Source organism: Euprymna scolopes, chromosome 30 (genome assembly GCF_053919585.1).
Source record: "Euprymna scolopes isolate OS-2025 chromosome 30, ASM5391958v1, whole genome shotgun sequence".
Lineage (NCBI taxonomy): Eukaryota > Metazoa > Mollusca > Cephalopoda > Sepiida > Sepiolidae > Euprymna > Euprymna scolopes.
In genome coordinates, this window is record NC_136511.1 from 63,957,511 (window position 1) to 63,973,726 (window position 16,216).

At 33.8% G+C, this 16,216-nt stretch overlaps 1 protein-coding gene and 1 non-coding gene across 5 annotated transcripts in view; one reads left to right on the forward strand and one right to left on the reverse strand.

Moving 5' to 3' along the window:
* LOC145254825 (uncharacterized) overlaps positions 1-16,216 on the reverse strand; it is a 597,176-nt gene that overhangs the window by 19,898 nt on the left and 561,062 nt on the right. For all 4 annotated transcript variants that reach the window (XM_080113655.1, XM_080113654.1, XM_080113653.1 and 1 more), the window contains one exon: positions 5,104-5,254. In XM_080113655.1, coding sequence (XP_079969781.1) covers positions 5,104-5,254 — 151 coding nt within the window. The remainder of the gene's footprint in view (positions 1-5,103; positions 5,255-16,216) is intronic.
* Trnag-gcc (transfer RNA glycine (anticodon GCC)) lies at positions 10,064-10,134 on the forward strand. The gene has a single exon. It is a non-coding gene; the product is annotated as a tRNA-Gly (tRNA).

Below are 16,216 nucleotides of genomic sequence, written 5' to 3' on the forward strand. Positions count from 1 at the left end.
TTCTAACCAGATGAAAAAGCTCAATATTCGAAATAGAGCATCGATATAAATCATTCATATAAACTCTGTAAATTAGAAATTATAATAATTTATCAGTCGACAAGGAATAAATGCATTTTTTAATTTTAAAGAAATTTTTCCTTATTCCATGTATTTTCAAATACTGGCCCTTATCCTCAGAGGAAATTAGTTAGAAAAATGATGTTAATAAGCAAAATGGTGTTAATAACCTGCCTATTAATATTATTTCTAATTTACAAAATTTATTGTCAAGGAGAATGAGATTGTGAAAAGGTCAAGAAAACTGCACGAAAATTGATTACCAGTTGCACAATGCGGCGGATAACAGGGAACTATTTTTTTAATTTTATTTATTACATTTTAACCCCAAACAAGGCACATTGCCACTTTGGTGTGGGGGGCTACTATCAGGGGCAGTAACTACTGGGGCTGTATGTTGGGATTTGGGCAGCAAGATGTCGGTTCACGTTACACTTGAACTTCTGCATGTCAGTACAGTTAAGGAAGCAGGGACCTGGAATGGAATTCCAGAGTCTAGCGGTTCTGGGGAAGAAACTACTGGAGTAGAAAGATCTTTTACATCTAGGGATCTCTACAGTGTGGGGGTGGGATTTAGCTGCCTGTCGAGGGTGTCTACGTCGTGTGGGCACAAGTGTCTGCAGTTCGTCAGAGCATTCACCATTAAAAACAGGCAGAGGGATGCAACGTTTCGTCGATGGGACAGAGGCTGAAGCTTAGATGCCAGTTCAGGGCCTATCAGATTGGCGACTCTCTTTTGAACCTTGTCTAGAAGCGAGAGACTAACAGCAGATGCACGAGCCCAAATGTGACAACAATACTCCATACATGGGCGAATGGTGGCCTTATAGAGGTACAGGATACTTTCAGCTGTCAGTAATTTTCTAGCACGGTAGAGAGAGCCTACCTTTTTCGCAGCGGCCCTGGCAATATTTTCAATATAATTTTATTCGAGCACTTTCACATCATCATCAGTTACAGTTCTCGTCAACTCTATAAACTGTTAGTGAGGGACCAACCGTACAGCCTAAAAAAAACTAGGGAGAGGACGATAGCTTAATGGTTAATGACACTGACTGAAAACCAGGGCGTGTCAAGTCATAATCCAGATCGTTCCACAGAAACATTTTCACCTAGGAATGTTAACCACCTTCACGTGCTTCCTTTCATAAGTACTGGTGCGGGAACGATTAATCAGAATCGGAATCGGGAATCGGAAAAATCGGAATATTTGAGGGTATCTGAATAGGTATCGGAATGGGAAAAAAATTTGTACCGATTTTCCGACGCCAAAACGATTCTTTTAATTGTCTTTTTATTTGATTTTGTTTAAGGCTAAATCCTCCATTACTGATAATAATGATTAAATAATAAATATTTATTGATTTTAAATCACCAGTGAAGCTAAAATCGATAGGTCGTCCTCCACAAGTATGTTTTTACGTTTAGGAAAATATCTGCATATTTAACATGTGTGCTTCTATGGTAATCGGAGAAGGAATACAACTATGTAGATAAATATTTAGAGATTTATAAAGAATTGGAAAAATCGGAATGCTTGAGGGTATCGGAATCGTTATCGGAATGGGAAAAAAATTTGTACCGATTTTCCGATTCCTAGCTAAATCTTTCATTGCTGGTAATAATGATAACATTCATTTATTGATTTTAAACCACCAGTGAAGCTGAACTCGATAGCTTGGCCACACACAAGTATATTTTTACGTTTAGGAAGATATCTGCACATTTAACATGTGTGTGTTTTACGAGAATCAGAGCCAAAATATAACTATATAGCTAAGTATTTAGAGATGTATAAAGAATTGGAATCGGTCATTTTATCGGAATCGGGAATTTAGTACGGAATCGGTAATTGCACCGGAATCGGGAAAATATATTGGAATCGTCCCATCACTAACAAATACCCAACGTCTTCCTAGAAAGAATTCTAACAAGAAAGATATCAGCGAAACGAATGCCAAGAATAATCATCTGATTCATTTGAAATGAACGATACTCCTCAACAATAAATAACTGCAAAAAAAAAGTGATGTTCAGGCGTCTCGAACTCCGTGAAGCCTGCTTTATTCGGGTTAAACTCTTGGTTGGAATGCTGGAGTTGGGAAACTCTGTTTAGTGAGATACATTTACCAGAAGTTCCTCTAATAAATGCACTTAAAATTTTAACATATATATTAATTATTGACCAAGATATTGCGATTTTCCTTCATTTTCCAAAATGTGTCAAATTTATCACTAACATCCAGTATATTTTATAAGGTTTTTAATAGAACACGTACTGTAGATAACGTGATACATTTTATGAAAAAGTAATTGTATGGTGGCCCATGAGTGTAAAAATGCAATGGTTGCTAAAGAAAAATGATGAGGAGGCAAAAACAAAGCAAACAAACATGTTTACTGATTGGTTACGTTAAAGTAAACGATGCAGGCTATGTTTTGTTTTTTATTTGTTTTTGTTTTTTTTCTTTAAAAAAAAATGGAGATTCAGTCGCCTGTCGTTACCAATTAGGTGCCTTATTTCTCTGACGTTTCTGACACGGAATAAGGGCAATTTATTGACTGATGCAAACATCTACTTCCCACTCCAACGACTATATCGCATTATATAATTGTTACTGACAGTTTCATAGTTTATTTACGAATGCACACAAAAATATTTGAAATTTTTAAGTATTAAATTGGGAGGGGGGGGGGAATACCCACGATAAAATCATCGTTTTTTTTTTGTCCAAATATCCGCATCAGAATAATTCTTTTCTCCATTTTCCGTTTAAATGATATCGAAAACATTCCGTACGAATCTCTAGATATAAGCAACTCTATATGTGCTTTGTGTAGTTGAAAATGAAACATATTTCTCTCTTCCTCATATATATATATATATATATATATATATATACTAGCAGTTCAGCTCGGCTATGCTCGGGCCTGTGTACTGCTCATAACTTTGTGCATATGCATATATAAAAAAGTGTGCATATATAAAAAAGTGTGCATATATAAAAAAAAGTGTGCATATATAAAAAAGTGTGCATATATAAAAAAGTGTGCATATATAAAAAAGTGTGCATATATAAAAAAAAGTGTGCATATATAAAAAAAAGTGTGCATATATAAAAAAAAGTGTGCATATATAAAAAAAAGTGTGCATATATAAAAAGTGTGCATATATAAAAAAGTGTGCATATATAAAAAAAAGTGTGCATATATAAAAAAAAGTGTGCATATATAAAAAAGTGTGCATATATAAAAAAGTGTGCATATATAAAAAGTGTGCATATATACGGCAATGCCTTTCTATATAATAGGCTTCCTTAATTACGTTAGAAAAAAGTTAGTAGAGATTGCAGAGGTCATTTTTTTTACATTTTGACTCCAATTTTGACCCCTTGACATTTATTATTTTGGGCTCAAATCAAATTAAAATGTTTGACCCATGTGCAGGTTACCTACATCTAAAATTTCAAGTGTTTAGACCTAAAATTGGTAGAGGAGTTTCGTAGAGTCTGCGAAGATCAACTATTTCAACCTTTACCTCTTGGCGGCGAAAGTTTTGCCCACCAACTGATTAAAAAGCTTGTCTGAATACTATCTATGTAAAATTTCAAATGTTTAGACCCAAAATTGGCTGAATAGTTTGCTAGAGACCGCAAATGTAAAATCTTTTGAACTTTGACCCCTTGGCAGCCAAATTTTCGGCCAAAAAACTATTAAAATGCTTGCACTATGAATACATTTTATGTAAAATTTCAAATATTTAGACCGAGAATTGGCTGAGTAATTTGGTAAAGCCCGCAGACGTCAATTTTTTTTTAAAACTTTGACTCCAATTTTGCCCCCTTAGCATTTATTGTTTTGGTCTTAAATCAAATTAAAAAGCTTGACCCATGTCCAAGTAACCTATATTTAAAATTTCAAGTGTTTAAACCCAAAATTGGCGGAGGGGTTTGGTAGAATTTCAAAGGTTAAATCGTTGGACTTTGGCCTCTTAACAGCCAAATTTTTGGCCGAAAACAAATCAAAAAGATTTTCCCAAATCTCAAATCTCGCGTCTGTAGACCGAAAATTGACAAAGTTATTGTGTAGGGAAATGTACACACACACACACACACACACACACACACACACACACACATTTTCATCTTTATAGATATACAAGCAGTTCAGCCCGGCTTTGCTCAGGCCCTCTGTACTATTCATAACTTGCTCTACGTGTGAATACACTTTATGTAAGATTTCAAATGTTTAGACTAAAATTTGTATCACAAACACACGCCCAGACCTTTTCTAAATCCAATACGTCCTAAGATGGAGTACTGTTGCCTCATCTGATGCGGAGCTCTTAAAAGTATTCTTTCCTGTCTTTACAAGATATAGGATCGTTTTCGAAATTTTGTTGACGGTGACCTTTTCGCCTTCTTACTTCCTCTTTCTCATAGAAGAGACGTCGCGAGTCTATTCTGCTCTATCCATTCTTTTATGGTAAGTGTTCGACTGAGCTCCAGTCTATGTTCCCTCCCTATAAAAGGTTCACAAAAAATACTCGCCTAACTGAAACTTTCCTCATTGTCCATCTGTGCCTAAAACAAAACAAAACAAAAATTTCATGAGCAGAACTTCTTTCCTAGAACTGTTCGTTTTTTGAACGCAATACCGTGTTCCCGCTTCCCAACTGATTATAACATGGTTGTCTCTAAATCTAATTTGGCAAAACTACTATTGTGTCGCCCATTTTCATAATCTATCCCTACCCAGGTTCCACCATGACTGATCCTGTTGTCTTACAATCTACCTAACACTTTATTCTTATCTTTGAGTGCCATCCGGATCGTGATAAATGGTGACCCCCTAGTAAAAGAAAAAGCACTTGCATTGTGTTATTTTATCGTGACGCACTCGTGAAAGTGGTCGGAATACAACAATACCTGTCTTATAAACTCCTGGTTATTTATCACTAATAATGTATTGCATAATTTTGTCTTCCTATTCAACATCGAAGTAACTTTAGTGACGTTATTATTATTTCTTTGTTCTAAATACCGTTCTTCTTCTTCTTCGCGCATGCGCTGTTCTTCCTCTTCTAGCCGCTTCCGTTCATACTCTATTCTTTCCTGTTCAGCCATTTGAGCCAACATTTCTTCTTCTGCTTTCCGTCTTTCTTCTTCCTCTTTCTCTTGGAGTTTTAAAAGTTCTGAAACAAAAATCATATATTAAATAAATTGAAGTTTGTTAATTTTTTTTTTTAAATAGATAATAAAACTGAGTAGGAATATTTTTAGACTGAGAGCAAGTGAGAGATAATGAACTCATCTCTTTTAACCATTATATATATATATATATATATATATATATATATATATATATATATACTAGCAGTTCAGCTCGACTTTGCTCGGGCACTATGTACTGTTCATAACTTGCCCTACGTGTGAATACACTTTATGTAAGATTTCAAATGTTTAGACCAAAAAATGTCTGAGTAATTTCGTAGAGACCACAGATAAGTTTTTTAACCTTTGACCCCAATTTTGACCCCGTAAAATATATTATTTCGAAATAAAAAGTTTTACCTATGCCCAAGTTACCTACATCTAAAATTTTAAGTTTTTAACCCCAAAATTGGCGAAGAAATTTGGTAGAATCTGCAAAGGTCAACTCTTTCAACTTTAACCTTTTGGCATGCTAATTTTCGCCCCAAAACTGATTAAAATGCTTCCCGCATGTCTGAATAGCCGTTATGTATAAATTTCAAATGTTTAGACCCAAAATTGGCTGAGTAATTTGAGACCGCAGAGATCTATTTTTTTAACTTTGACTCCAATTTTGACCCCTTAACATTTATTTCTTTGGGTTCAAATAAAGTGAAAATGTTTGATCCATGTCCAAGTAACCTACATTTAAAATTTCAAGTGTTTCGACGCGAAATTGACGGAGGAGTTTGGTAGTTTTCAAACGTCAAATCGTTGAACGTTGACCTGTGGACAGACAAATTTCTGGCCGAAAACCAATCAAAAAGATTTTCCCAAATCTCAATACTCTTTATATCAAATCTCGAATCTGTATGCTGAAAATTGACAGAGTTATTTGGTAGGGAAATGTACAGAGAGAGAGAGAGAGAGACACACACACACAGGCATTTTCACTTTCATAGATATATAGATATGCACATGCGAAATACACACACACACACACACACACACATATATATATATATATATATATATAATAGGACAACAAGAGTATGAAATGACATCACAAAACTATATATTGATGGATCATTTATTGAATAATGAAATACAAGCAAAATTTGGGGGATAGAAGGGACTCTTTATGCTGTTATTATTATTATCCCCGTTATTATCCCCGTCATTGTTACCATAACCGTTACCATAATCTTCATTTTCATTGTTATTACCATTAACATTGACATTACTTTTATCGCAGCTATTGGTAATATTGTTTTCATGTTTATCTTTATTTTTACTTTTATTTTATTTTTATTATTATCACTATTATTATAATTATCATTATTATTATTATCATTCTCATTATTATACTACTATTATTGGTATTATTACCACTTTTATAAGTAGTAAATGTCTCCTTACACTTCCACCTTGCCAGCTATATGTATCCTTAAACATTTTGCATCAAGTTAAACGCATTCATAGACATTGCCCTCCTATCCTCCGACCACCCTCTTATAATCGTACTCCCTATATCATAAAAGAAGAAACTTAAAAATATTGCCGCATATTACCTAATCAATATTACAACCTTGAATAACCCCCCCCAAAAAAAAAAAAATTATAAGCGATTTTATAGCCGCCATTTGTCGTTTAGATTGCACCTGTCAAAAATACCACTCCATAGATAATAGAACCTAACAAACCCTTATAATAAATTACCACGCAGCAACAATACACCCCAATTTAACCCTAAAACATATACCCCTTAAACGCAACACTATTTTAAAGACCATATACGATCTTATATATCATACTATATATAACAAGCTTCTCCTTTATTTATTTAGTCCTGGATATGACCTAAAACTATATCCGATGGTGAGGCCCCACCTTGCGGGCCTTGGGGGGTGTGGAGCCACCCTTTAATTGACATTGCTCCCAGGTCCACTCTGACCCGGAGTGGTAGTATCTGTTAGGGTCCCAACTATGGGTTAAATAGAATCTGACTTTAAAAAAATATACTCGATTAAAAATCGTTCCTCAAAATAACTAGATTCGGCATTAAATAACCTGAAAAAGGTTGATATGCCGTAAAACATAAACAACGAACCAACCAACCTTTATTTATTTAGAATTCAATAAAGCTTCCCCACATTCTATAATTCCTCTTAATCTTTTTGGTCCCTAATGAACCCTACGTTAGACGCCGCATTTTCCCCATGCTACCTAGCACCTTCTCTACTCTTCTGATGAGAAGCATTAGGCTTCGAAATGCCTTGGCATAAAGAGTCCCTTCTATCCCCAAAAGTTTGCTTGTATTCCATCATTCAATAAATGATCCATTCTATATCTACCAATATATAGTTTTGTGACTTCATTTCATACTCTTGTTGTCCTATTGTATAAGCTGCAATAATAATTGTGGAGCTGGGCATTATCCAGATAAGTCTCCTCTTGTTGAATTGAACTTTCTCTCTTTTCCTCTTACGCATTAATATATATATATATATATATATATATATATATATATATATATATATATAGTTTTGAAAATAATAAGCGGAAGTTTCTCAAGAGCTCTTTCGGCTATCATATCATCAGGAGAAAATCGATAGCGTACAAAATAAGATTATGTCGAAAATAAAGAGTTCTAATGGGGAACTTATTAAATGTGCCAAAAGTACGGGGACACTAAAATAAATTTATTAACGTTTAAAAACGATTAAAATATTGGCACAACGAGGGAGAAAAAAAAAACGGGAGAAAAAGATTCAAAGTTCCCCAGAGAGAAACAATGCGTTGGATGTTTCCTTTTTGCCGGCACAAAGAAGGTTGCGCACCGCAATAGAGACAGATTCCAAAATCTTTAAATGGTTTTTGGAGTCCGCTCTATGTAGCACCTCGAACAATTCTATTTTATATCTATCGGCACAGCACGGGTTGTCAAGAAAATGCTGGCCAATAGCAGAGTCCAAGGCTGCAGAAGGAGGGAGACCACCAGATCCCATCCTCCCTTGTCTGATCTTCGATGGAACATGCTGGTTTATACGAGTCAAAAGGTGCAAGGATGTTCGCCCAACATAACCAGCATCGCACTGGCATTTAAATTGGTATTCAATATTGCTATTTTGGATGTAAGGCAAACTATCCTTGCGAAAAGACGGAAAAACAGGTCTCGTGGTATATAGATCTTATATACATATATACACGTGAAAGTATACAATCACACAACGAAATGTTTCATCAAATATAAAGAATCTATTTAAGTTCAAAACTCTTCAGTGACTTTTTGGACACCTTCGGTCATTGGCGTTGTGTTCCGGAATTTATCGTCGGAAAGAATCGGAAAAAATCGTAAACATTCGTGCCATATGGGCCCCGTACACATTTACTTACCTCCCGACGATTATTTATTATTAAACGTTTACTCCGCTATTAGCAGAATACAGATTACAATGACTGAAAGCAGAGTTAAATACAAATTCGGGTGCTTGTTAAGATAACCGACAGATCGACTTTTTCAAAACTATGTCGTTTTAAGCAAAAACAATACTACGCATTTAATTGTCATGTCGAAAATAGTAATATATCCAACAATTACGAAAAATTATCGAGTAGAACAACTACTATTATTTTTTTAGAAAAAGAAAAGTCTATATCGGAAACCATTACGCTGTAATCTAAATTTTGTAAATATCGTGGCCGTCGTAATGACATATTACGAAAGCCACGATTATGTCCCCTTTGTGTGAACTCTTCGCCGTCTACTTAAAACGCAATTTTACCCAATTTTTCGTGAAAATTACTTTTGTCTATAAATAACTTTAACCTTATGGATTTTCCTAATTTTTGGACATATTAATATTTTCGACATGACAATTAAGTGCGAAATATTGTTTTTGCTTAAGACGACATACTTCTAAAACTCAATCGGTCGACTCTATCTTAACAAGCACCCAAATTCGGTTTTAAAGTGAGAAAATCCAGCTCCCCACAGAAGGGATTCTGGATTGGAACAATAATTAAAATTGCCTCAGTCAAGGAGTAAGGACTTCTTCATTTACCGAAGACATAAAAGATAACGTGCGGCATCAGATCACATAGTATACTTTGCTCCTCACTTAAAGGATGTGGACAAAAAGTAAACAAGAGTAAATGGTCGGATATTCCAATGGCCTGCATGCTACAATTGAACCAGATTTGATAAATTTTTACTTATTTCTACATTAACACTCACCTTTAAAATAACGACTTTTAAATGGTTTTCAGGTATGCTGAAAAGGAATATCACATTAAAATCTTCCACAAACCAGTAGTTTTTTTGGATATTAAGACATTTTTCCCGATGCATTACTTAATAAATGTTAGTGGCGTGAGCCATTCTTAACATATGGAGAAAGTGAGTGTTATGTAACACGTATGCGCCTTAGTACTTTTCAGTTGAGAAAATCATAGGATTGGGATTACATAGGCTAATAAAGGTCTTAATATTTAGAAAACTACTTATCTGCGCAAAATTTGAATGTGATATCCGTTTTCAGCATCCCCGAAAACCTTTAAAATCGTCATTTTAAAAGTTAGTGTTGAGATGGAATAAAAGTAAAAAAAAATATATCCAGATTTTTTTTTTTTTAATTTGAAAAGGAAGGTAATGTTAATTTATTTCGCATGGGGATTTTTTTTTTTTTTTTTTTTTTTTTTTTTTTGTTAATATTCCGTGGCTTGAATTTCTTTATTAAATCAACATCTGTGTTTTTTTATCACAAAATAAAGCTTGTTTATAAGGAATAATATGTTGATCGGAAGAGGTAGCATCGGTGGTTCAGTGGTAGAATGCTCGCCTGCCACGCGGGCGGCCCGGGTTCGATTCCCGGCCGATGCAGCTGACATTTTATCAGAAATGAATAAACGTGTACGTCTGAAAAAATTAAATTTTTCCAAATTTTTGAAAATTTAGAAACATCCCATTGGACATTTTGGCTTTAGTACTACTTATGACACCTGGGTATGTTTTTATAATCGTCTTTCTTTTATTATCTACTTGTTGTAGGAATTTTTGACACCCCTAACACGAAACTGCGAATAAAATATAAAAATCTCGTAATTTCTCTGTTAAAAGTGGGTTATTTATTTTCTTTATGGATTATACTTCCAAAATAAACTATTACAGTTGTTTTAAAAGTAATAGAAATATTTTTTTTTTAAACAGTAATGAATTTTCCGAACTCAATATTTTTTAATCTTTAAACTTTAAAAATCTATCAAAATTTTTCTATTGATTCTATTTTTACGATATTTTCAGGGTCAATGTGAAATGTTATGTTCTTTCCAATAAACTGAATATAATATTTTAGAAAAACGTTTTTTTTTTAAATTCACGCCCCCCCCCCCATTTTCAAGTTTCTCTTAAAAAGTAAATAATTAATTTATGTTGAATAGTTTTATATATCACAAATTGAAGAGAAAAGGTCAATAAATAATATATTCAAATTTAAAACAAAAAAAAACCCGTTTTTTAGAAATTTACCTGTAAAGTCCGAAGTTTAAAACCTTTTTAAAAAAAACACATTGTTTTTTTGTTTTTGTTTTTTTTAATGAAACCTTGGTCCTTGCTCCTTTGATTAAAAAAACAATTAGGGCTTGAATTACATTTTTCGAGGAGTTATAAGCTTGAAAAGACAGGGGGTCGAATAATTCACGCCTCTCATTTTGAAATGTCTATTAAAAAGTAAATAATTAATTTATGTTGAATAGTTTTATATATCACAAATTGAAGAGAAAAGGTCAATAAATAATATATTCAAATTTAAAACAAAAAAAAACCGTTTTTTAGAAATTTACCTGTAAAGTCCGAAGTTTAAAACCTTTTTTTTTTTTAAAAAACACATTGTTTTTTGGGTTTTTTTTTTTTTAATGAAACCTTGGTCCTTGCTCCTTTAATTAAAAAAAAATTAGGGCTTGAATTACATTTTTCGAGGAGTTATAAGCTTGGAAAGATGGGGTGGAATTATTCACTATTTTCACGAAATTTCTGATACTGCTAAGGCTGCTCGACGTAGTCCGGTCGCAAAGTAGGTTTAAATTTTTTTGTTTTGTTTTGTTTTATTTGGACTATTATTCTCATCTTGGTTGTTTTTTTTCACAACGTTTTGGCCGATTTAACCTCCGACAATCTTCAGGTGCATTCACACTGGATGTTATTGGTGAATAACGAACAAATGTTTGGTTTATTTGTTTCCCCAACGAACACAGCCATTAGAAATTAAAACTCAAATAATGCCAAATATTTTTTAATTCCCAAATTAATAAATCCGGGTTCATTTCTTTATTATTTTATAGGGTGAATGTATATTTTTGAGATGTGGACTTATAATTATTTTTTAGGTTTATACATATTACTTTAATTCATACAGATTTCCTATTTACGATTGATTATTATATTGTACCCAATATATATATATATATAGTAATGATTTCAAAAGTTTTTTTAATGACTTCCATCAGCTAGAATCGAAATCCAAACATTCGGCGCTTCAGCCTTCGTTGTTGCCATCTAAGCTATCGTCAGATGAATGAAAAAGGCTAAAAATTAAGCGACTATAAGCTATAATGGTATAAGTACGCATGCACAGAAGTTAGTCTATTTACTCCTGCCAGGGTCAACTGTTTTTCTTTTCAATTTTGACCTATTATAAGCTATTTTTACAGGCTAAAACCAAAATCGAGGTCCAAATACCCTATATATCAAGTTTCAAGTTTGTAGACCAAATTTTCAGAGAGGAGTTTGCTAAGGACGTTTCGCACACTTATAGACAATGTCACTTTTATATAGAGAGACATTAATAAAAACATATCCGTGTGCTTGACGGATTTCATCTTAAATTCTACGCAATTATGCACAATGTAGAAACTATGCATGAATATTATTTAACGTAACAGATAAATGAAATCAATCATCTGATTGATTGATTGATTGATTGATTGATTGGTTGGTTTTACGGCATATCAACCTATGTGGTCATTTAATGCCGGAGTTCTTTTTTTTTTAAACTATTTTTGTTGGGGGGGGACTTTTTCAGCCTTTCCTCCCTTTTTTTATAAAATCGAACTAAGAAATTAAATGTTGTATTTATACATGGATGTGTATATTTGGGTGACTTTAAATTTCCTTAAATTTTCTTATATAAATTTACTTTCCTTAGGTATGCTAGAATATTTGTTGAGTTGACCTTTTCAAAAAGGTCCTCCATATTGCTTCCTGTATAATATAGTTTTCTAGTTGGGGCGAGGTCATCACACCCAACTAGGATATGTTTTCTTGTGAGTGTCTCCTGGCATGGGATGCACTCTGGCGCCGATTCTCCATTTAGTATATAAGAATGAGTAAAGTTGGTGTGTCCTATGCGCAGCCGAGTCAGTATCACATCTTCTCGGCGTGATCTCTTGATGTCCGGACATCGTTCCTTAAGTTTAGGTTTGATTGAGTATAATTTGTTGCCCTCTTGCTGACTCCACCGCAGTTGCCATTTTTCCTGTATGTATGCTTTTATCTGGGGTCTAAGATCAGTATGTGGAATCTTAAAATTGTCAGTTGGAAGGTGAGAAGATTTTTTTGCAGCTGTATCTGCCCTGTCATTGCCTTTGATCCCCACATGGCTGGGGATCCAGACAAGAATAATGTTTTTAGTGGTTGAAAGGATATTGATTTTTTCTATTAATTTTGTTGTTAGTGGATTTTCTTGTTTTTGATATTTTATAGATAATAGGACTGATAGAGAATCTGTGAGAATGATGAAGTTTTTGGTGGTTTCCTCTGAAATTATGTTGAGTGCTAGATCCATAGCTATAGTCTCTGCAGTGAATATAGATGCTTCATTTTGAAGATTTCTCTTCATTGTGGTTTTATGGTACGTTGCTGCACATCCAGTGTGATTGTTGCTTTTAGACCCGTCTGTGTAGATAAAGGTGTAGTCTGAATATCGTAATTTTAAATGTTGAAGTTCGTCGTGGTATTCATTAGGGTTTGTGGTAGATTTGGACTATTTGTTTAGGTTCAGTTTTATTTCTACTTGTTTCATAGTCCATGGGGGTGTTTTAGGTAGTATGAAGTTGTGAATCCTGGAGATTGGAATTTTCGATTCTTCAATGCTTTCCTTCATTCGGAGCCCGAAAGTTTTGATAGTTTTTCCTCTCATGTTGAAGAGTTCTTCATATTTAAGATAGAATGTACATTGGTATGCAGGGTTGTTTGGGCAAGACTTCAGTTTGAGTAAATATTGAAGGGCTAGCTTTTCTCGCCTTAGATCTAGTGGGGGTTCATGTGCTTCCGTGTATAGACTGTTCACGGGGGAGGTTCTGTATGCTCCTAGGGCCAATCTTAGGCCAGTATGGTGAATAGGGTCTAGGCTTTTTATATATGATGTTCGGGTTGATCCATATATGAAACAACCGTAGTCTAGCTTTGAGCGGACTAGTACTCTGTAAAGTTTAAGGATTGTTTCCCTGTCTGCACCCCAATCGGTATGTGCTACCACTCTCAAAAGATTTACAGCTTTGTTACATTTTTTTTCAGATAGTTTATGTGTGGGATGAATATTAACTTTTTGTCAAATAAAATCATCTAATATGAAACCATAAAAATGAATAATTAATTAATTAACACTCAGTTAATCTCCATAGACTTGCTCGCATATACATGCATAAGTATATCAAAAAGTTCGTTTTGATAATTTTTTTTAATAGAAAAAGTAGGCTTTTAATATTAATGTCAGAGCGAGAAAAAAAAAACTCAATTTTATATGTATGTAGAGTATATAAAAAAAATTATATTTCTTTTTGAAAATTCGGTCAGAAAATAACCGAACACTTCCAATGCAATCTTTTTCACTCAAAAACTAACATCACATGCTACAATATGTTTCACGAAAATATTTTAATAATTACAAAAATTCTTACATTTATTCAGATATTTCTGTTTCTCCTCTCAACCTCTGCGAAATAGAGAGTAACAACCATATTCCATCCCTATCAATTTACTCCTCACACTGCAATCATTTTACACCAGGTCATTTGTTTATAGAGACTGTTTCCACACTCATATGCATACGCTAGAAAAATAATTATTTTAATAAATACAATAAATTAACTATTATAATGAAACAAAAATTTTAGTTTGTGTTATTTGTTAACGAATAAAAGACTGCATTTTCTATTATAAATAATTGTTTGCTTCTCTTTACTTGACTTTAATAGTTGTTGAATATCTCGCAATGAAAACAAATTAAATATTACTTTTACCAAGAAAAAATATCTTAGAAATTATTCTGTCTTAGGTGAGATTTGTAAAACCTTTTTTTTTTTCTTTTTCTTTTATTGGTTTCGACATTTTCTTTTCGCATCAACTTTAAAGTTGAGTCTTTGTCTCGCTCTGACGTTGATATTAAAAACCTACTTCTTTTTACAGAAATTATTAAAAGGAACTTCTCAGTATACTCAGTTATGGATATGCCAGTGACTACATGAAGGTTAACTAATTTGCATATTATAATGATATAATAAACAAGCATTAATAAATGACATCCATTTTTATGGGTTCTTATTACAATTATGTTGAATTCTATTTATGCATAGTTTCTACATTATGCATAATTGTGTAGAATTTAAGATGAAAACATTCTAACACACGAAAAACTCTCTCTGCCTGTCTGTCTGTCTGTCTGTCTGTCTCTCTCTCTCTCTCTCTCTCTCTCTCTGTCTATCTCTGTCTGTCTCTTTCTGTCTGTCTGTCTGTCTCCCTGTCTCTCTCTCTCTCTCTCTCTCTCTCTCTCTCTCTCTCTCTCTCTCTCTCTCTCTCTCTCCTCCGATTACGCTTTTGGCTATTTTATCAGTCTCAAAAAATTTACCGATTATCTCCCATGTTTGTAAATTTATTATTGAAAAGTCGGAGCCTGAGTTGAGCTGCATTTTTACATTTGTATTGAATATATTTACTTGAACTAATTTCCTTATATTTCTAATTTCGTCTCGATTTTCTTTCCTGGTTAAACGATTTGGTTTTATTTTTTTTATTCTGTAATGCGTATATTTAAGCTCTGCGCGATCACGTTAAAAGCACGTATTCATTTTATAGATACAATCTCTGTAGTAATGCATCTGTCCACAACTGAAAAACGGTCTAGATGGCAGTGCAACATAGTCGTTATATGTCAACAATCGGGATCTACATATTGTATGCAGACAGTCGCAAAAACTATGAAAGAATTCGACTCGTTTTTTTTTTTTAATTAAGACAACAGACATTTATTTACAGGTACTTTCCAGAATAACGCCTTGCCTCTTGTTCAAAAATCTTCTTGTATTCCAATATGCTTTACAAGACCGTGTCGAATACATGGTGCTCTATCTTTGCGAAAGACGCGTCTTTTCCTGTCGCTCTCGGGTCACGTGTGTAACACGTTTATCTCCGTTCTTCTCGGACACTGTTTTCTTTTTTTTATATAATTTTTCTTTCCTTCTTTCTCGCTATAACGTTACCTCGCACATGGCTCGGTCATTTGCATGTTGCCATACGCTCGCCAGCGCTCTCTTACAGCAGAATACTCCTTTTATTATAAAATTTTAATGGTTAATTAATTTTTTCATTCTTTCGGATTTTTTAGATCTGGGAAACTGTACTTCGATATTCTTTTAATCCTAGCGCGCTAATAAAACCGTTGCAAGTCTATCTGCAATGGACCGCTGATGGAAAAAGAAGAAATGCAAGACCAAAAATGAACCGGAAACAAAAAATCGAGAGACATTTGATCGCAACATGGAGGAAACTGGAGAGACGCTGTGGATCTGGCTTCAGGCAGAAACCGATAGCGTTCTTTATGCGTCGAATCTCTACTGTACTAGAAAGTTACTTACGCCTGAATATATCCTTTTTTTACATGGGGTTCACCACTTATCAAGGCCCGGAGGCC